The following is a 23,066-nucleotide window of genomic DNA, read 5'->3' as shown; positions in this document are numbered from 1 at the left end:
CAAGGAACTACTCTTCTGTGCTCTTGTCCAGTCTTTCCTAAATATTTTTTTCTTTTTGAACCATGTTCCTCCTAACTTCATTTAATGCTTGCTATTTCTTGCCTTGAGAGGGATGTTAAGCAATTGACCCCTTTCAATGCCTTTCCATTTTGTAGATTTTTAATGTACTGTTACATAGAGGCGAGCATAGCTTTTCCCCTACTCATCTCCTGCGGGTACTGGAAGTTTTGGATAAGTCATTTGTTCCTTGTACGGAGTCTTTTCAAACCTTTTTTTGTCTGTCTCAGACAATTAGAAAATCAAGTCATATCAAAGCTCAGCAGTCTTGCAATAAATAGTCTTATCAGTCCAAATTAGTGTTTTTCAACTCTATCCATTTATTTACTGTTCTAATGTTCTATTTTCAATTCAGCCAAAGCTGTACGTAGGAAAATATTTCAGAGAACACTCCCTGGTGTTTCTGTTCTCAGTATTTATCTTGGGCGTTTTTTGTTTAACACAGCAGCATAGTGATGCCTGACAAAAACATTTTCCTTTTTGTAAAAATATTTACACGGATTTTATCTCAGTTATCCTTCTGGATGCAAGTAAGCATCCTAGGAAGGTGTTCAAAGGATAATGGACAAACCTTGTGGCAAGGCCACACTGGGATCCAAGGGGATACATTATACTATATTAGCAGTATCATTTCATTTCAGAGATCTGATTAAAAGCTGCCACATCAAACATTTGTTCAGTTGTAGACTCTAAATAACAGCATTGATAGAGAGTAATTGACATTTTAAACTCCAGAACTAGAATCCTTAAGCTCCTCACCATAGGAACTACACATAGGGAGGACTATCAATTTCTGTTGTTTTCCTGTCCTGTGATTCCACAAGCAATTGTGCAATCCACCAAAGAGGTAGGTGGGATCTAACTTTTTGCCTCTGTTGCATTTATAAAGAACGGAATTCAAGTCCAAGTTTTTATAAGCAATACAGAGTTCCAGTTAGCGCAGGCACTGGAAACGTAATACACTACTGTTACTACTCAACTATCAGTGCATACTCCAACTTTATTTGCCGAAATTCTTGAAAAGGCACATTTAAAATATCATGCTTAATATTTCTTTTAACTTTTGTTTTATAATACTATTTGAAGTTTGGGTTAAAACTGCTTTTTTAGTACTCTGAAAAACCTTTAGCAACTCTATTTAAGCAGCTGTTGCCATTATAATAGCAACTTATACCAAAAGCAAAAACTGTTTAAACACTATGTCGTGGTACAAATGCAACCACGCTACACAAAGGAATGTGATACAGAGCACATACATCCAACATTCAATAAAGATTGGAAAAGTGAGGTCCTAGAGGTCATAAAGAAAAAATTGAAAAGTGAATCTTGATTATTTAGTGCTTATTTAATAACAAAGACTACCTAAACAGTTTTTATAATAATACCCATATGTATGCAGACTTATTACCTAACCCTTATCTTGCCAGTTTTTCAGATGTGCAGCTACAAAAATGAACCTGTATGATTATCTTTCTATTGGTATTGAATACTGAAAAGGAAAATTAATATTAAAAAATTAATAGATATAATATTATTATTGCTGTTTGTATTAGCAAAGGGATCAATACTAGTTGATAGGGTACAGACAAAACTCATTTGGAAGGCTAGACAGAGCAATTAAAGAAACACTCAAAATGAACCTAGGTTATTAACACACAAATATGATTGACTTCAGAGTTGAATCATTTCTTAATGTTGCCTTTTTATCTGAATAATGAAAGATATTTTTTCTAAAATTCTGAACCAAGCTGAAAAATGAATTAGGACAACTCTTAAAACTCATTAATCATATTGATTTTGCTCTTTAATTTTGTAATTAGACGTGTAAGTATCTTTTGTGTTATATTGTGGTACTCTTCTCTATTCTAAAATTCAATTAGAAGTACACAACTTTGATTAGCTTTCTACAATTTCTATGAGTCCACTAATAGGCAAAGATTAAATCAAGCTGCTTTGACCCAAACATAATCTCTATTTTGCAACTCAATGCTCTCAAAATTTTCTATACATAGAGTTATCTTTGCAATGCAGTGACTGGACACCTGGCTGTTTAAGTGTGCTGTTGCCAGGCTGTAGAACAAACTATTTTCATGAGGATCCAAGCTCTCACTAACCTTCTTTCTCTAGTAATCGAGAAAATAATCAGTTGGGAAAGATATCAGGGATTCTTCATCTAAATCCATCTATACAAAGAGGACTTAAACTAGATTAGAACTCATTTACTTAAGGACAAGATCTTGAAATCACAGTAATGAAAGCATTGCAGAGAGTGTATAGGAACAGTGTGCTGGGGGATTATCTTCTAGGGTGCTCTATTTAGGGGTATACTAACATTCTCCTGGGAAGAGGAGTATTTTTAAAAAATACATGAGAGTGTGTGTATATACACACACACTCCGTACACACTTCAAATACATAGTTTAAAGCAACACTGACTCTGATGTCAATGTGTGCCAAATAAGCTGCTCTCTTCTAGATGTTCTTCATTCATCATATTTGAAAATATTACTCTAACCTAGCAAGAATAATGAGTGTACAGAGATGAATACCTGGGTATTACTTTTATGACACTCTACCTTTAAAACTTGAACTTGACCTTCAGTAGTTATATCTTTCAAAAGTTCACAGAATGACCGGCATAAGTCAGAAGCATACATCTGAAATTAAATTAAAAAGAAGGTATTATGCAAGTATGTTTTATACCTATGTATATATATTTGTATGTATATATCAACACATTAGGGATTACATATTGCCCAAAGACCCAGCTTCTCTTCAAAGATCCTACTTGCTAAACTTGTCTTTCTTGAAGTAATTAAAATCTAATCTAAGTATTTTGTTGGTTTTTTAACATTGCAAGTTTTTTAAACAATCAATCTCAATAAATTTTCTAATGAAGATGATGTGAGAATAAGGCATAATATCTCTTGTTAATTTATTGCCAGAATTTATTATCATAATTTTAATCTGGCAGGATAATTAGAGTAGCTATTACTACCCTGCATAGGACCTTTTCAGGTACCAAAATACTAAATCAATCCACCATTAATTCTAAAGAATAATCGTTATCAAATCTGATTTGATTGAGTGTCCATGTGCCATAATGAGCTAACATTAGAACACTATGCTTGTAGACACATAAATAAGAGTATAAATGTTCGTGCATACGATGTTTTCCAACACGAGGAACAAAAAAGTTTGCCAGTAGGTAACTGAGATGCTAACATAAATCTTTATATAATGGCAACATACCTGTAGAAATCCAGATGATGATAAGAAAATATAAGCATTGATGATCTTAAAGCAATTTTTGAGGTTTTCTGAACTCAGCTCTAGAAAAAAGAAATCACAATTCAGAGCCTCATCACCAAACTGAAGTACAACCAAAATGATTCACTTCTGAAAGTCTTTACTCACACAGCTTTTAAGTACCAGATGCCTACAAACAGGAAAAAAAAAAGTTATCTTAGATTCAGTACTATTCAGGTTCTGTCTCCCTGCCAGAGACATTAACAAAAGAAGGATGATAACAGCTCTCATGTTCTCAAGTGGAAGAAATCCTATGACCTGAAAAGCCAATGCTAATTAAAAAAAAAAACAACAACAAAAAAAAAAAAGCAAAGTTTTAGATGTGATAATGGTCTAAGAAAATATTAAAGATGAAACAAACAAAACATATACTTAAGGGATCTGCAACTACTGACAAATAATCTGTTACATTTGAGTCAGTAAATGCTGAGTAAAAAGACTGAAATAAAGACTGCAGTTCTGCTCTTCTGATCCCGGTACTACATCAAATGGCATGGAGCTTTTGGACTGAAACCCACTAAGCTTTAGGCCATACCTTGAATACTTAAGTAAGGAAAGCATGTCCATTTAAAATACAAATAAACACAGGAGACGGTATACAGCACTAGTTTGGAGAGAGACAGAGAAAAAAGAAAAAAAAAAAAAAAAAAAAAAGTCCTCAGGCAGTACCTGAAAGACTGTTTAAAAAAAAACCCCAAAACAAACCCAAAAATCATGCCAGGACATCCATAAACACACTTCATGGCAACACATAAGGTTTCAAAGTTTCACATGGAAGTTGACATTAGTGCAAAAAACCAACAGCCTTCATTTTCTGAAAACAAAATAGAAGCCCGAAACACTCTAAAGGGTTTGCCAAACTCTCTTAAAAACAGTTTGGGAGACAAACTTCTTGGTAAAGTAAGTGGACTTCTGCTCCACCACCTTTAATTAATATTCCCATAAAATCACTATGGAAGGCCAACAGGAAAATATTTTTACGTAAGTTTTTAATTAAATTTATCGGATAAAACAAACACCAGCAACTTGTTAAGGCTCGGTATATCTTCTATGACTTGCACGTACGCAGTCTGTACGAAAGGCTGGCTTACACTTAGTGATGTTTATATAGAAAAACTTCCACAAAAAAAACCCCACATTACAGAAACTATGTTTGGTTTTCCATTCTAACGACTGAAAAGGTCTGGGCAGTGTTAGCAGTTTCTCTTCGTTTCCCTCCCATTAGAAAGAGCATTAATGCTCCTACAATCTGACACGGCCACTGGCCAGCTCTGAATGTATGACTACTTTTATATCTCAGTGCTTGGACAAGTCATGTCTTGTTATCAGTTATTTTGAATATTTACATATCTTGACTTGAAAAGAGATGAATTTTCACTTATCTATCCAATATCCTCATCAAAAGGTTCCAATACATCTATAAATTAGCTTTAGTAGCATATTACTGCTGTTACACATTTCTTGAAGTTACTGCATTCTCTTTAGAGGTCTGTAGTTTTTTTATTTTCTACTGGATACCACCATATTTTAAGTTTTGGACACTAATGTAGTAGACAGAATTGTAAATTCTGTGATAACTGATACAAAAGTAATAAAGTATGAGTAGCAAAATTGCATTAAGTTATTTCAGGCCATAAGGAAAAAACAGAACAGAGATATCGTGAAAATGACAGAGTATCAGTCAGTCATCTGTGCATAAAGCTCAATGTTTAGTAAAAGCATATTTCTAGAAAGATATCACCTTCAACTGATTGCATTTAAAAACCAACTATGCATCAATAGTCTTGCTGAATTTTCCTGAATCAAACATATCTTTTTCTGAATTAACTAATGTGCTCCTCTGGGTTTTGCTGGGCATCAGAGAATTATTCCAGTTCCAGTAACCTGCTTTTTGTCATTACCTTTACAAGTACAGCACAGGCACATTAAACCTGATGTTTCTTGAAACAGGTATGTCTTAACTTTGACCATACTCCCAACCTGAAATTGTATCAGATTCAGCTGTCATTTTAAGCAGTCTCAGTGCAGAAATGCATCCACTCTCAGAGAATTAACATATTCCTCCACTGCACATTATTCCATCTGCTGCACTGAGAGATGGATTAAGGAACCCCTGCAACCCCTCTACAGGTCAAATATGTTTCAACAGAATTTAAACATTAGTAGTATTGATATGAAAACCAAATATGACAATTATGCTATGAACAATTACATCAGTGATAGCACCACAATCTTCGAAGGAAGGTCAGTTAGGCAAGTGAAATCAAGCCTTCATACCAAATGAAACATTCTACTCTTGTATCTTAAGGATAGCATTAATTACTTTAATAAGCAAATCTAATTGATTTGTACAACTCCTCCGACACCCAGTTCCAACAGCAGCAGTATCCTGAAATTGATATGAAAAACTTATTTCTGATGGACCAATATATCTGGAAAGGAACAACTATGTATTATATTCAGACTAGTTAAAGAAAAATCAAGAACATTTATGTATTTTTGCTCTTTCAGTTGACTGTTAAATGTTAAAGAGATGTCACTGCACTGACATACACTTATGGTGATACATGCCACAGGCTTGTGACATGACAAAGGTATGTTCATAGAATCATAGAATGGTTAGAGTTGGAAGGGACCTTCAAAGGTCATCTAGTCCAAACCCCCTGCAAGGAGCAGGGACATCCCTGACTAGGTCAGGTTGCTCAGAGCCTCATCCAGCCTGGCCTTGAACGTTTCCAGGGATGGTGCATCCACCACTTCTCTGGGCAACCTGTTCCAGGGTTCTACAACTCACATTGTAAAAACTTTTTTCCTAATATCCAATCTAAATCTACCTCCCTCTATTTTAAAACCATTACCCCTCGTCCTATCACAACAGGCCCTACCAAACAGCCTCTCCCCATCTTTCTTGTAGGCCCCCTTGAGGTACTGGATGGCCTCAATAAGGTCTCCCCACAGTCTCCTCTTCTCCAGGCTGAACAGCCCCAACTCTCTCAGCCTGTCCTCCTAGGAAAGGTGCTCCAGCCCTCTGATCATCTTCGTGTCCCTCCCCTGGACCTTCTCCAACTAGTCCATATCCTTCTTATGTTGGGGGCTCCAGAACTGGACACAGTACTCCAGGTGTTCAGGTAATGAAATACCTAGTATGAATGAATGAATCACTAAAAATAAAATCATTAACTAAATCTCAAACCTACTTTTTTATGCATCACACATTGGAATTGCTTGCCCAGAGATAAAGGTGTTTTTAAAAAAAATCTCCTAGAAGATTGTCCTGGTTCTGGCCAGGATAGAGTTAATATTTACCTGAGCTGGGTTCAGAACTGAAGCTGGTAGCCCCTATGGCTGGGATAGTTAACTAATTAGCTAACAGCTGGGGTTAATTTACCCAAATTAGCCAAAGGGCTATTCCATCCCATCTGACATCATGCTCAGTATATAAGTGAGGAGGGTGCTGAAGGGAGGCCCTCCTAGTTGGAAGAGACTGGATGTGGAGATCTGTTGTGAGCTATTGTACTGTATTTGTGTTCCATCACTCTATTGTTTTCTTCTGTCATTACTGTTAAATTTACTTTTTGTTCAATCTCAACCCGCGTGTTTGGTTTTTTTTTTCCTGGTTTTCTTTTGTTTGTCAAATCTCCTCCTATTCTCTCGGAGAGTGGGGGGGGAGTGAGAGAGAGACTGCGTAGTCTGGTCCCCGTTGGGGCTGAACTACGACAAAGATGCAGGAGAAGTAACGGCAACCAATTACTTCCCCAGGCTGTAAAGTTAAGTTAGGAATGAAAGTCAAAGAATGCTGAAGGTATATTCTTGTCAATAAGGCAATAGGCTCCAGCAGAGAAAGCACGAGAGGCAGCACAGAAGACTTCAACATTCAAGTTTCTAAGGTATTACTGAGTGGTGAGGAAGCAATGACAGACAAACAAGTGCTTGTGCAGTACACAGTCTTGGTGCAACAGACTATGTATTCATTTGCAGCCATCTAAATATGCATTCATCAACATGAAAAAACCCATGGCAACAGCCTTCTATTAAATGATATCCATAGCACACTTCAAAAACTACCAAACACAATTTGCGCACAGCATAGCTCATTCAGTTTTCTACCACTTTGCTGAAGAAAATGTATTATTATAACACAAAAAACTTGAATCAAGTTTTGTACTTTGATGGTTAAGCTAAACTCCCAAACACAAAGCTTTGGCTTCCACTCAGATAACTTAAGAGTGAACTGAGAACCAGTCTTGGGGCAATTTTATGTTTTGCCTTCTCTCAGACAGTCAACAAGATTTCATAATTTTGAAACTTTAAATTTGAGGATCTCAAAATTTGAATGGGCTTCTGCATTTGTCCAACTAAAAACAGAAGACTTCTCAGTTAAAACACCTTGTCCTGAGAGCTACATCATCATAGTGAGAAGGATAGGAAGCGTTTGTTCTTAAGTGCTGGAAGTTTCAGGTGACTACTCCCAATTTTATTCTGGAGACAACTGTACTATGGAACTAAGACTGAATAGTTAATTAAATAACTTGCACAGTTGATCATTATTGATCAACACATTTTAGTTCTGCAAGAGGTTGCAGCTTAAACTGTGCTGATGCACTGGATTTAAGTGAAGCATCCCTTCAAGTGCACTGAATGAAGTAGCTGCCTCAGCGGTACTGGATGGCAGTATCGTGTTGTTTTTATAACTAATTTTAAAATAAGGTTAACATTTATCCAAGATTCAACACTGCAGTGTCATGGCTGTGTTGTGTGGAGGCTGTCCAGCCAGATTCTCCTGATGTAAACAGAAGAGAATCGCAGACAAAGAGTATACTGGAACAGTTTACACTTTCCAAAAGTGCACAAAATGTGCATCATCCTGGCTCACAGCAATCAAAATCTTTGACTGACATGACAGTCAGAAAACAAGTTTCTCAGAAAAATGCTGAGGAAGTAAAGTAGTACCAGAAGTCTGTATAAGGAAATCGGTCTATGACTACACATCAGCTGCCATTGCCCTCATGCCTAATTAAAAAAACCAATTTGATAAAAGTGTGTTTGAAGCCTCATCTTAAGGAAAACCTGACTAGCTTAACTATACTACTTGCTCTATCAGCATCAAGTAACAGCTTTCATTTTTGAGAACAAAGAACATTCCCTTGAGGATGTATTTTATTTCAAAAGAGAGCATCGCTGTTCTCCAAGATTCATTCATAAATGAAAATAAAATAAATAAATAATTTTTTACAAGTGTAGAATATTCCTGAATACCTCCACCTTCAGTTGAAGTAGTCAAGGCTTCTATTCATACTCATCACTACCCTGGAAAGTATCTCATGAGGACTAGGGAAGCCCAGAGTATGGAGAAAATAGCAGTAGCAAAGGTAAGCAAGCCATAAATACAGAGAATTTCTGAATTTAACTCAAGCAGAAGGGCAGTGTGATACAACTATGAAAATCAGTTGTATAGTGCAACAAATCACTTGTATAGTGCAAGTTACCTGCAGCAGATATGATCTACTAGTAACAGAACAAGAAGGAAGCGTAGGTGTGTAGATACGAATGAAATGAATGAAAACATACGAATGAAAACAAATAGTAAGTATTTGGCAGCTACAGAACCTATGAAGTAGCTCTGGAGTTAAATATTAAAACCACTACAAGACAGCACTTTCCTGAGTAGTTTTGTCATTAGAGATCTAGTATGCACAAAGAAACAAGAGAAGGAATCATCCTAAGCCTATCCACCATGATGTAGCTTTGTATTCACCTTCAGTTGGAACAAAATACTAAGTGCTGAAAACAACAATTAATTAAAAAGCTAGCTTCTGTAATTTTATAAACAGTCCTCTAAAAAATTAATCCATTTGCTATATTGGCTCCACAACCTAAAAAAACACATCTAAACATTTCATTAAACAAAAATATATTCAGAGAATAAAATTAAATGACAAAATGTTTATGCTTGTTCTAGTTACAAAGCAAAAGCATCCCAAATATCTGTATTTCCTAAGCTCTGAATCTTAATCTTTAATAAGTTTATATTTCATCAACAACTCAGGAAAAATCAGTACTTTTAACTTCAGTGCTGCTTGACTGATACATTTATAGATGAAGTTAGGTCATCTGAATACATTCTACATAGTTATTAACTGAATAATGGAAACTTCAATTCTTCAGACTAGAAATCATCATTCTGGTTGCAAGCAGAACAGGCAAGTATTCCACATAAACAACACCACTAGAACTCAGCACACTTGGTGTTAAATTTCAGGAATGTCTTAAAAAAACCTCTGAAATGATAAACTACAATTTGTCTTATCTTTTGGGTACTAAGCAGATTCAATTTATAAAAAAGAGAAATAAGCTAAGTAAATAATAAATATTTTAAAAGGAGGGAAAGTCAAACAATAAAAACCTGTTTATTGTTAAAACCTGTTTTTTAATAGTTACAATTTTGAAATTCTATTTAGTTCTTGTAGCGACAACAGCATTACTTAATGTATGAACAATGTAAGCAGTAGAAAAAAGAAATCAGGAATTTTATTATTAAAATACTTACCAAGAAGGGCAGACATGTTCTGAAATATTCTCAGGAGCTCAGGTGTAAGACATGGACTGTTCTCCAATGTCACTAACCTAAGAATAAATTAAGCAAAACATCTACATAATCTATGAACAACATTGAGTAATTATTTTGACAAGTGTCAAACACTAACTTCTAGTAATCACTTAAACAACCCTTAAAAAAATGTGTAACAATTATTTGAAGAACACTTCAAGTACAGCATTAGTTCTTACAACACATCTGTTAGTACAGGCATGGGTTTTGCTAAGGTACAAAAAGAAAGAAAAACATGCTACTGTCTTTTTAAAGACAACATAACATCCTATGCACTCAGAACTGTTTGTAGCAATTTAAAATTCCTGCAGTTTGAAAACACTAGCTATAAATTAAATTGAGACTTAAAGTCACAGGAACACACTCCAGTTTGTTCCTAGATCTCAGGTGTGGGATTACTGTATTTAAATAACGTTTCTGATTATGTAAAGTATCTTAGCTGTTCTCCTGCTCTTGGTTCAGGAAGACACTGAAGTCCCAACTGTCTCTGACAGCTCCATCCAGATTCCTCTGACGCTCGATGACATTTTAAAATATCATATATACATTCTTCTGCATAGGCATCAGAATAATAACTTCAAGATCAGTATTATTGAGACATAAGAGTTCTGTACTGATACATTAAAAAGGCCTCTGTCTTAAATTTTGTGAAGATCCCGTACTTCAACTTGCTCCCCCACCACCAACAGAATTATAAATCTTAGTTTTGCTGCACACAGAACAGATCATTTGTAGGTTAAGTATCTGAAATTCAAATGTCCATCTACAATTTAAATCAAAGGAATCCCTCCCTGTTTCAAGATGAACTCAATATAATCCTATTCTGCAGGAAAGAGATGTGCTGAATTCGGCCCAGGTAACAGCTTCCTCCTCCTAGGGTGTCAGCTGCACCAGAAACAAATAAATTAACCAAACCAACCACAGTGCATTTTCTCATTTTATGTTCTGTCACCAGATAACTTGACATGTGGAAGATAGCTTCTACATCTTAGCCTTGTAAACTTGCCATCTCTTCCAGTAACTAGCTCTGAGAATCATCAGGTTATTGTGCTCCCAAAGTCAAGCATGTCAAATTCTTAGTTTAGCACACACATTACAGTGAGCCTAGACTTTTTGTCTTGCTGTTTGTTATCACAACAGAACTGTAACTCACTATCACTGCCTAAAAATGGATTACCTATTCAGTTATTTTTAACTGTGTTTCTTTTATTAACTTCCTAACCTCACGTCTTCTGAGAAAACATATGATATAGATGATGTCAAGGTAAGGTGACATCAAGGTAAGTTAACAAAAACAGAAATTAATATAGTCAAAGCTTTTGTTAAGTCTTTTTTTTTCCTCCTTCTGGGGTACAAAAATAAAATTTAAAAAATTATAAACTGATAAAAAACATTCTCACCACAACTCTAAACCATCTTCCAGAAGATAGACATGTGGAGGCTGGGAAACGTCCGTACTCAGCTGAATAACCGGAAGTAGAAAAGGATAGAGATTTTTGCTGTCTGCGCCCAGTCCCTAAAAAAGTAAATAAAAATGTAAAATGCTAGAAAAACCTCAAATCAACCATTTCAAGAAAAGCACTGAGAAAGATCTCTAATGATCTTCTATTTGCATACTGTAAACATGCATTCAAGAAATCAAAGGTTGAACTTGTGTCCTGGTTTAACCCCACTCAGCAGTTAAAATACCACAGTCTCTCACTCACTCCCCCCCTCATTTTGCTCCTCCTTTCAGAGCCCCCACTAACTAAATACTGAATACAACGTTTTAAAGAACAAGAAAAGAATTACTCTTTGGACCTTACCACATACTAAATCTTTGGACATATTCTAAGAATCAGGAGAAGTGTTTGTTCTCATCACTACACAAAGATTCACAGACTGATGATAGTGATTTATTTTTTAAGTGATCCATGCATAATACACAAATATGTCGTCCAAAGAATAAGAGTAAACTTTTTTCCCAACACTCATTTAAATAATAGCTTTTTTAAAAAAACTGGGTTAAGATAACTATTGCAAAAACTAATCATAAATTAAAACTAATACTAAAAAGACTGGAATTAAATTTGAAACCACTGGGTATTTTGTAATATTACTACTTAAGAGAACTGAGGCCAGTTGAATGTCGCTTTTGCACAACTATTATATTCAGAAATTGTTAAGTTTAAAATTATTTGATGTTCCTCAGTTAAGGCTTCTGTGTGAAGTTATTTATTTAAACAAACTTGTCTTAAAAGAATCTTCCATAAATTTGTCTAATCTCTCTGTGTTCACCTATACTTTTGGCCTCCACAGGGACCAGTAACAAGAAATTTCACAGTTTTTTTTAATTGTGAAACTATATTTTCTCTTTGTTTGAACTAACTCCACTTTTAAAAGAACCCTATTTTTTCCTTTAGTTGTAACATGTAATCATTCCCCTTCCACTTTCTATCCACTGTTAACCTTTATAATACTATCGCCTTTGTCATACCTTTCCACAAGTTCAAGACTGCTCGCATATTCAGTCTGTTCTTGTATGGACACTGCCCTACATCCTAGGAGCACTTCCCTTGATCTTTGCTAGTCCTACTACATCTTTTTTAAGGGCTGGCGAAGGTGGGACAGCATATTAATAAAGTGCTTAATAGCACAGATTCTGCAAGCAGTATAACCATGTACGGTTTTATTAGTCAATCTCTTCTCGGGAAAGTACTATATTTTGTTTGCATTTTTACTGCCAATAGCACAGATATTTCTAGATAATTCAAGTTTAAGGACTATTTAGTTAGACCAAAATCTTTTCTTTTCACTGATAAGAAATTCAGTTAATTTTAACTGTTATCTCTGGATAAAGCAAGTAGCTAATAATTTCTAATAGGCTTTCAAAATTCTCTGCCAAGGTGTTACAGTAAGCCTCTAGAGGAATTAGGGAATTTATTGTACATGTATAGAGAAACAGGGAAGAGAGACAAATTACCATCAAGAATCAAAACTACGCAACTGGATCATCTTGATTGCCATCCCATGGCGCATACAGGACAATCAGGTAATCAGGCCCAGTCAGTATGGGTTTACAAAGGGTAGTTCCTGCTTGACCGACCTGATCTTCTATGACCAGGTTCCCACCTAGTGGATGAGGGAAAGGCTGTGGATGTTATCTGCCTAGACATCAATAAAGCCTTTGACACCATTTCTGCGTTCTCCTGGAGAATCTGGCTGCTCATGGCTTAGACAGGTGTACTCTTCGCTGGATAAAAAAACCAGCTGGGTGGCCAGGCCCAAAGAGTTGTGGTGAATGGAGTTAAATCCAGTTGGCAGCCGGTCACAAGTGGTGTTCCCCAGAGCTCAGTATTGGGGCCAGCTCTGTTTAATATCTTTATCAATGATCCAGATGAGGGGATAGAGTGCTCCTTTACTAAGTTTGCAGATGACACCAAGTTCGGTGGGAGTGTTCATCTACAGAGGCATCTGGACAGGCTGGATCGATGGGCCAAAGCCAAACATATCAGATTCAACAAGGCCAAGTGCCGGGTCCTGCACTTGAGTCACAACAACCCCATGCTTGGGGAATAGTGGCTGGAAAGCTGTGTGGCAGAAATCAAGCTGGGTGTGTCAGTCGACAGCAGACTGAACACGAGACAGCAGTGTGCCCAGGTGGCCAAGAGGGCCAATAGCATCCCGGCTAGTATCAGGAACAGTGTGGCCAGTAGGACTAGGGAAGTGATCATCCCCCTGTACTTGGCACTGGTGAGGCTGCACCTCAAATAGTGTGTTCTGTTTTGGGCCCCTCAGTACAAGAAGGACACAGATGCTGGAGCCCATCCACAGAAGGGCGATGAAGCTGGTGAAGGGTCTGGAGCACAAGTCTTATGAGGATTGGTTCAGGGAACTGGGGTAGTTTAGTTTGGAGAAAAGGAGGCTGAGGTCAGACCTTACTGCTCTCTCTGGCTACCTGAAATGAGGTTGTAGTGAGGTGGGTGTAAGTCTTCTTCCAAGTAAGAAGCGAGAGGATGAGAGAAAACGGCCTCAAGTTGTACCAGGGGAAGTCCAAATTGGCTATTAGAAAAAAAATCTTCATTGAAAGGGTTGTCAAGCATTGGAACAGGTTGTCTAAGGAAGCAGCTGAGTCACCCTCCCTGGCCATATTTAAAAGACCTGTGGATTCCGTAATGTTAGATTAACAGCTGGACTTGATCTTAAAAGTCTTTTCCAACCTAAATGATTCTATGATTCTAAAGGGTCAAAACTCATTTATCTGATTACAGATTACCAGCAACTTCCTTTTAGATACACTGTTGGTCAATATAGCTAGTAATGTTATCTGGCAAAATCTGGGACCAATAGTTATCTAGATTTCTTTAGTTTTGAGAACTGTAACACACTAAGCAAACTAAACAAACTTAGCTAAACAAACAGCTATAGGCAAATGAAACCTAACACCAACAAATACCAGCAATATATCCTGGAAAAGAAAAGTTTCCTACAACACACAGATATACAAAAGTAAAATCTACAAAAATCTACAGAAAAGCAGTGGTCTGAGAATCACTATGTTCACCTCTATTCTCAGTATTATCACTTATTGCACGTAAACGCCACGGTTGCAAACAAAGGTAAGGTAGTAGTTCCTGCTCATAGATGTTTTAAACAGCTCTGACTATTCTGCTCTAAAACAGGTATCAGAAAGAGGAGATACTCAAGTATAGCTAAAAAGAAAGTTATGAGCACAGATAAATCCTCAAAAGAAGGAAGAAAAATCAAAGAGACTGAAATACAAACAACAGTATGTGATACAAATCTATTACATAACAAAGCAGGCAGCTCAGAGCTGCTATTATCTGTTTTATATAACATATGAGCAAAGCAGAAAACAACACCATAAAAGTTATGAAATGTAAGAAGGGATAAAAAAGAAGTGCTCTTTTTCCCGTATGCTATATAAAAATGTTGCAGAAATCATTGCAAAAGGACATAACAGGTATCAGAGTTTATGCAGTAGAAAGGTAATGGTAAAAATGCTAACAATAGAAAGGCAGCAATTCTAAACAAACAAGATGACCCACAATTAGTCAATGTCAACAACACCCCTGAGAGACATTAAACCTAATAGTTATGATTTAAACATGTGGTATTAATCTGAATTAAAATGCAAACTGAAAGACTAGGCAAAGGGAAACTAGTTGTGGTGGCCCATATCCTGGCCTATGATTTTAAAATAGCTCACATTCACAGAAAATTTGCAACCAAAATACAAATTCCACACCTCTGTAGCTGAACGGAAACCAATGGAGAAACAGATGTGTCTACATAGCAGAATCAAATCTGAACCATACATAACAATTTTAAGAAGAGACCAAAACTCCTAATGGTGGTTGGGAAACAAAGAAAGCTAGAACAAGCTCATTCATGTAAAGTCACTAAAGGAGGTTCAACTCCAAGATTACAAAACAAAAACTCTTCAAGAACACAAGATCTGCCTAAAGAACTGCTTTTACTGACAAGACCCTGGAAACTGAACAGTTTAGTGCTGGACATTAATCATACTCATCTCCACTATCAGAGAACTATATCTTAATAATAAGACTGAAAAGCACTTAGAAATAGCCTACAAAACCAAACTATACCTTAATTTTACCTCTGTCTCTCTAGACATACACACACACAGAGAACATATAGGCATGCCTGAGGAAGGATACTGCTTGTATGAGATACTGACAACATTCATGTGATTCTGACTTCTTACCTGGACGAGATGGATTAGGGTGGTTAGAATGGCACATCGTAGCATATTGTGCTCCTCACTCTGTTTCCAAAGGAGTGGTAAATACTGAACCAAACATTCTACATATGGCCGTATCTGAAGTTCAGAACACAAATTTGTTTCTTAATGTGTAAAACAAGGCCATTAATTTATCCCACGCACAATTTCTGTAATATTTAAGACCTGCTTTTGCCACTGTAAAAAATAGTTTGCTTTAACTTACTCCTCTTTCCTCTTCCTAAAACACCAAATGGATCACCTTGTGACCAAAGTCACTTCCGACTGCACAGTGGTTTCAAGAGAAAATATCACCTATAGTAACATTTTTGCATGGCAATAAGGCTTAAGTAGAAAACAGAATGCAAATAATTCTTAATTTGATAACCAGAGATATCTTCATATTAATAGATTCTTCATTTAGACAGGATTCCTAAACAACAGCACCCTGAAGAAGACCAGAAACAGTCCCAGGAAAAAAAAAAAAAAAAAAAAAAAAAAAGCTGATTAACCTCTGAAGTTACCCATGCTTTGAGCAAGGGCTGGACTAAATAACCCCCAGAGGTTTGTCCCAACCTGAATTTTTTTGTCATACTCTACAATACCAAAAGGTTAATGTATTTGTCTTCTAAAGTATTTAACTAGGAATTAACCTAAACAGACTCAAAGGCTTTCTCTCTATTTTTTTCCTGCTGCTTCTCTAGCTGATCTAAAATGCAGGGATATCTGCTGTCATGTTGATTTTTCTTACACGGGAAAATTAAGAAAGCTACATTTGGCTCTCAGACAGGATTACTCACAGGAAGAGGAGATAATGCACAGTTTTACACTTATCTCCATCCTTAACAGAGTAATACTGCGAAGGAAAGAAAACAAAAAAAAACAAAAACCACAACACCCTGAGACAAAAACACTCAGCAATTCAGCTTTTAATTCTGAAAAAGCATCTTCAGTTTCTTTATCTTTAAGCTGAAGAATATTCTTTTAATGCTATAAAGCAAGTCCTAAAAGTTTGTAACATGAATTTGAAACTTCTCATGCAGTTAAGGAGGGTGCTGTGTAAGCAATTGTAATCTGTATCAGTCCCTATGAGAGATTACAAATTTAACTGCACAATTCCTGGGAGTGTGAAGCATTTTGACCTCCAAAATGTCTCTTTTAATATATAAGATTTAATAAAATACTAGTTCAGACACAAGTTGAGACAATTAGAATCAAGTGGAAATAAAAAGAAGAAAATTGCAAGAAATGCATTAAGATAAGCAGTGAAAGTCTTCCTTTAGTCTAGAAGATGAGTCAATACAAAAAATACATAGTAAATAAGGAAAAGCACTAACTAAGCAAGAACATTTTACACAAAAGATACACAAGAACTGAAAGTGACAAGAGAATCATGTAATGCAAACAATGCAGGCATGTACTATAACAATAACCAGTCTATTAGTCAATGCCTTTTTTTACTATTTTTGTGTTAGACAAAAACAGCAAGTCCTCCTCTGGGTTCCTTGTACAAAGCTAATACTGAAGTCTATTAAAAAATACCTGCATGTTGACTCTTTCAATCACACAAGACAGAACATGAAGAACATGCATTTTGGTGTCACATTGTGTCACTTCCTGAAGCAGCTGAAAGAGCAGTGTAAACATGGATTCCAGATGCTAAAAAAAAAAAAAAAAAAACAAACGACAGATTAGACCATCAAAAATACAACTGGTAACACGGATTGGTGATTTTTGCACACATTTACAACTCTAAGACATCTATGAGCTCCGAAAGACAAAGTGTGCAAAATATTACTCTTTCATTTGGAAAAACACACACTAGGCAAACATTGCCTGAAGAAGATAAAAAAATCAGTTATGCTCTTACATAACAGTTCAAATGCGATCAATTTGAACATATATCTTTCTCATGGTTTTGGTAAGTATAAACATGACTTCACAGATAAAATTCTAGAAAGCGGAAAGCTGTCTCTCCAGAAGAAGCACTTTGTTAGGGTCAAAGCAAAGGTACGGTCTTCCAGCTTTTGAGTAAGCAGATAAAATTTAGGTACTGAACTGAAAAAGATATCTTAAACCATTCCAATGTTTACAGTGCAGATGCACTCTGCATTTTTGTTTTGTTTGTTCCCAAGAGAGTTGGGATTAACATGGAAGTCATAATCAAATGAGAAGAAAAAGCATCTGCTAAATTGGAGTGATCAAAATAAATCTATGCTGTATTTATAGCTAACATTTCATTGTTCACTTAATGACAACAGTAATGACCACTGTAAAGTACACAAATATAGCAGACCAAGAACATCTATGTTTTCAAGAAGCTATTTTAACCACACACTTATATTTAATATTCGTGTGAAAAAGTCGATTGGAAAGTACTGTGTGAAACAGGCATATTAGAAAGTCAGATTGGGGAGGAGATTTATCTGTTAAAGACATCATTCATAATGTTGTAGCACGAAGAAACTTAGCCTCTGGCAACTCATAGCCTATATAGTACTAAACACAATGCTAGGAAGTTGTAACAGTCATAATACTGAAAGATTTTGAATTGTCTGTCTGCATATTGCGTATAGGCAACCTTACTAGCAACAGTATGAGTCTTTTTTAGCCTGTGAAGACTAAAAAAAAAAAAAAGCAACAAACCCCATACACACACACTGATTACTGAATAGTGTGCTTTAAAATGAAGTTGGAAATTCTTTTTTTCCTGCTTTCCCCTGTGGATCTATCTGCTCGTCAGAATACGTCCATACAAACACTCTTACCGGTAAGAACTGGTCAGTTCTGAACTCGAAGTCATCTACAGGTAAACAACCATTAAGGAAAAATAATACAGATTGCATGAGACTCAAATAAACAAGTATTCCATGGATACTACCAAATTCTTCACACTATAATTTTTATGTCAGTTTAAATTTGTTTATTTTCCAGTAACTCTGAATTAAGAACTAATCAATCATCTTGGCCAGTAAAAGGATATTTAACTTCAGTGTCGTAGCTGTCTCAATACGAACCTGAAAGATGAAAGTCAAGAAGCATCATGCATATGGCCACTAAATATTTTGATTATCAACATAATATCTGCCAATATCAAATCAGTTTCTGTTTTGGCAATTGAATATTCTATGCGTTCTGGTATCCTCTACGAAATGTAGTTAGTTCAATGCAAACATTTTCATTTGCTTTCATTTCAGTATCATTTACAGTTTATTTGGCATTGCTAAAGTAGTACCACCTGGAGAAACTACTCAGGCAAAACTTTCATGAAGGTCTTTTTCATGAAAGAATTAAACAAGAACATACGTAGCCTGCGATAACAACCCTTGAAATAAAGGAGTTTATCGTGGGATTATCTCACACCTTGCTGTCACCCAAAAAGCATAGAATCAAATAAACTCAACAAGTTAGCATATTCTTCCCTTGTAGATGTTCAGATTCTCAGAAAGTATTAACTGAAAACAGTCACAGCATTGACTCAGAAACACATCCAGCCCTGCTAAAGCTGCCTGGAATCACATAAGTAACTGTTCTTGCCAAAACAAACTGCTTTGCCACTCTGTAAGTGAAAGCGGTAAGACCCAGCATATCAGGAGAGATGCTGGAGTTGAGCAAGGCAGCCCAGCCTGCTTGTATAACGGAGTGCAACCAAGAAGAGGCAACGGGTGACAGATGTGGGTGACTCTCTTCTGAGAGGTAGAGACACACCCATTTGCCACCCTGATGCACTCTCTAGAGAGGTGTACTGCTTACCAGGGGCTTGTATGGATGTCACCAAGAGACTATCAAACCCTGTACAGCCCACAGACATAATATTATCTGCTGCTGCTGTTTCACGTGGGTGCCAGTGACACAGCCTGGAGCAGCCTGAGGAGAATCTAGAAGGATTACAGAGCCCTGGGAGCAACGGTTAAGGACTCTGAGGCACAGGTAGTCTTCTCATCTATCCTGACAGTCAAAGGGAAGGGGCCTGAAAGAGCTAGTTGAATTTGACAAGTTAACAAATGACTACAGGGATGGTGCCACAGCCAGGGATTTGACTAATTAGATCATAAGACTCACTTTAAGAAGCTTAGTCTACTAGGGGCTTAAGGAGTACACCTAACTGAGAAGGGGAAGAGTGTCTTTGGCCAGAGGCTTGCCAAACTCATTAAGAGGGCTTCCAAATAATGCTGCTGGAGGAAGGGAACCTCAATCCATCCCACTACTGTTAGTATGACACCAGTGCCAGCAACAAGTGCCCAGAACCTGGGGAAGGATTGCAGTATGAGAGCATCTGAAGTGCTGACCAAGGGAATTCCAGCTGCTCCAGCCAGCAGGTCTGCTTCAACAGGGACCCAGCTTAAGTGCACCTACAGTAACACACATAGCATGGGGAACAAAAAAAAGTCAGAGGTGTGTGCACACCTGCAGGGCTACGACCTTGTTGGCATCACACAGATGTGGTGGGATGGCTCCTATGACTGGAGCATTGGAATGGAGTGACACAGGCTCCTTAGGAAGGACAGAGGCAGGAGAGAAAAGGAGGGGGTGTCACCCTCTATGCCAATGACCAGCTGGAGTGCATGGAGCTCCACCTGGGGATGGATGAGGAGCTGACAGAGAGCTCAGGGTCCAGATTAAAGGGAGGGCAGGGAAGGTGACATTGCAGTGGGGGACTGCTACAGGCCACCTCACCAGGAGGACCAGGCAGATGAAGCACTCTGTAAACAGACAGGAGCAGCCTCACAGTCACAAGCCCTGGTACTCATGAGGGGGACTTAAATCAGCCCAATATCTCTTGGAAGGACAACACAGCAGGCCACAAACAATCCGGACAGTTCATGGAATATGTGGATGGTAACTTCCTCTTGCAAGGGACAGGCAAGAGCCAACAAGGAGAGGTGCCATGCTCAACCTCGTTCTCACCAACAAGGAGGGGCTGGTGGGGAATGCGGAGTTCAAGGGTAGCCTTGGCTGCAGTGACCATGAGATGGTAGAATTCAAAATCCTTAGGGCAGCAAGGAAGGTGCACAACAAGCTCCCTACCCTGGACTTCAGGAGAGCAGAGATCCTCAGGGATCTGCTGTGCAGAATACTAAGAGAAAAAGCTCTGGAGAGAAGAGGGGCCCAAGAAAGCTGGTTAACATTCAAGGAGCACCTCCTCCAAGCTCAGGAGTGATGCAGCCCAACAAAAAGGAAATCAGGAAAAATGGCCTGCAGGGATGAACAAGGAGCTCCTGGACAAACTGAAAACCAAAAAGGATGCCTACAGAGGGTGGAAGCAAGGACAGGTAGCTTGGGAAGTATACAAAGAGACCGTCCGAGCAGCCAGGAATCAGGTTAGGAAAGCTAAAAGCCCTGACAGAATTAAATCTGACCAAGGACATCTAGGACAACAAGAAAAGCTTCTTTAGGTATGTCACGGATCAAAGGAAGACCAGGGAGAATGTGGGCCTTTCTCCAGAAGGAAACAGGAGACCTGCTTACCCAGGATGTGGAGGAAGCTGAGGTACTCAATGACTTTTTTGCCTCAGTCTTCACCGGCAAGGGCTCTAGCCACATTGCTCAAGTCACAGAAGGCAAATGCAGGGACTGGGAGAATGAAGAACTGCCCACTGTAGCACAGGAGCAGGTTTGGGACCATCTAAGGAACTTGAAGGTCCACAAGTCCATGGGACCTGATGAGATGCATCTGCGGGTTCTGAGGGAACTGGCAGATGAAGTTGTCAAGACGCTGTCCATCATATTTGAGAAGTGGCAGTCTGGTGAGGTTCCTGATGAATGGAAAAGGGGTAACATAACCCCCGTTTTTAAAAACGGGAACAAGGAAGACTCTGGGAACTACAGGCTGGTCAGTCTCCCCTCTGTGCCTGGTAAGGTCATGGAGCAGATTCTCCTAGAAACTATGGAAAATAAGGTGGTGATTGGTGACAGCCAGCACAGCTTCACTAGGGGCAAATTGTGCCTGACCAATTTTGTTGTCTTCTGTGATGGCATTACAGCATCAGTGGACAAGGGACAAGCAACTGACAACATGTACCTGGACTTGTGCAAAGTATTTGAGACTGTCCCATGTGACATCCTTGCCTCTAAACCAGCGAGACATCAGTTTGACCAATGGACCACCATGGCATAAGGCTGGAGGGAGACCTTACTGGGGCTTTCCAGTACCTAAACGGGGCTTATAAGAAAGACGGGGAGAAAATTCTTACCAGGGCCTGTTGCAATAGGACAAGGGGTTTTTAAATAGAAGGAGGCAGATTCAGACTTGATATAAGGAAGACATTTTTTACAATGAGGGTGGTGAAACACTGAAACAGGTTGCCCAGAGAGGTGGTTGGTGCCCCATCCCTGGAAAAATTCAAGGCCAGGTTGGATGAGGCTCTGAGCAACCTGATCTAGTTGGGGATGTCCCTGCTCCTTGCAGGGTGGTTGGACTAGATGACTTTTGAAGGTCCCTTCCAACTCAAACTATTCAATGGTTCTATGATTTTTTTCACTGCTAGGTCTGTTTGTTTAAAAATAAAAAAACAAAAACAGTCACAACACCAGCCTCTCAAATCAATCTCCCCTGCTGGTATACTGAAATCATAACTTAAAACCCCAGAAGTGTACTCAAAGATACTAGCAATCAATGCCATTTATCATATTCTGTTAGCACATAACTATGTTGATGCTTAAATAATAATGTATACTGCAGTGTCCAGTCACAGAATAACTCATTTGCTTTACACGAAGTATTTATTTGTTTATAAATAATTTATCTCAAGACAGTTCCCAACTTTCTTCTTAAAAAAACCAGACTGTTGCTATTATCACTCATTTTCCCACCAACATCCTCACCTAGCGAACAACTTAAGGGTTCCTTTCATGTCTTTGGCCTTATCGTTCAACATCTCCACAATTCAAGACCCTAACAACTTCCCAACAGATCATCTCTTGCAAGACACAACAGATTTTAACATGTGATGTTATTAAGTTCTCAATTAAGTTTACATAAGGTATGGTACTTATGTTTTGCCTGTGTTTAAAGAAAAAAATGTTTAATCCAAAACATTACTTATTTATACTTACCACTAAGTCTTGGTCTTGAAGCAAGTTACGAATTGCCTCATACAACATAGGTCTCAAGTCTGATTTGAATTTTACAGAAATCCACTGTCCAACCAGCCAAATTACTCGTCGGCGTATTGGTTTGTATCTTTAAAAGTGTGGGGGGAAAAAAAAAAATTGTACTCATTATACTTGCTGTTATAGAATACTTTTATGAAAAAAATCTAAGAATCACTAGGAAAACATTATTCCCCAAAGCAATTATTAAAATATTTAGTTTGTCAAGTCCAACTTTAGAACTTTAATGTAGAAATC

General features: G+C 37.6%; 1 protein-coding gene across 2 annotated transcripts in view; it reads right to left on the bottom strand.

Annotated features, from left to right (window-relative positions):
- Positions 1 to 23,066, bottom strand: part of IPO11 (importin 11) — a 96,777-nt gene that overhangs the window by 28,929 nt on the left and 44,782 nt on the right. Inside the window, exons 17-25 of one of the 2 annotated variants that reach the window (XM_086770683.1) lie at positions 22,773 to 22,899; positions 18,700 to 18,733; positions 18,485 to 18,525; positions 17,259 to 17,375; positions 15,702 to 15,815; positions 11,374 to 11,489; positions 9,914 to 9,990; positions 3,310 to 3,389; positions 2,634 to 2,714 (exon numbers count right to left, since the gene is read on the bottom strand). In XM_086770683.1, the coding sequence (XP_086626809.1) occupies positions 2,634 to 2,714; positions 3,310 to 3,389; positions 9,914 to 9,990; positions 11,374 to 11,489; positions 15,702 to 15,815; positions 17,259 to 17,375; positions 18,485 to 18,525; positions 18,700 to 18,733; positions 22,773 to 22,899 (787 nt within the window). The remainder of the gene's footprint in view (positions 1 to 2,633; positions 2,715 to 3,309; positions 3,390 to 9,913; positions 9,991 to 11,373; positions 11,490 to 15,701; positions 15,816 to 17,258; positions 17,376 to 18,484; positions 18,526 to 18,699; positions 18,734 to 22,772; positions 22,900 to 23,066) is intronic. The other variant, XM_086770684.1, reaches the window with a different exon arrangement.

This window comes from Chlamydotis macqueenii, chromosome Z, assembly GCF_036417535.1.
Source record: "Chlamydotis macqueenii isolate bChlMac1 chromosome Z, bChlMac1.mat, whole genome shotgun sequence".
In the NCBI taxonomy this organism is placed as follows: domain Eukaryota; kingdom Metazoa; phylum Chordata; class Aves; order Otidiformes; family Otididae; genus Chlamydotis; species Chlamydotis macqueenii.
The sequence above is the reverse complement of the archived record's forward strand: the minus strand, read 5'-3'. Positions and strand labels throughout refer to the sequence as shown.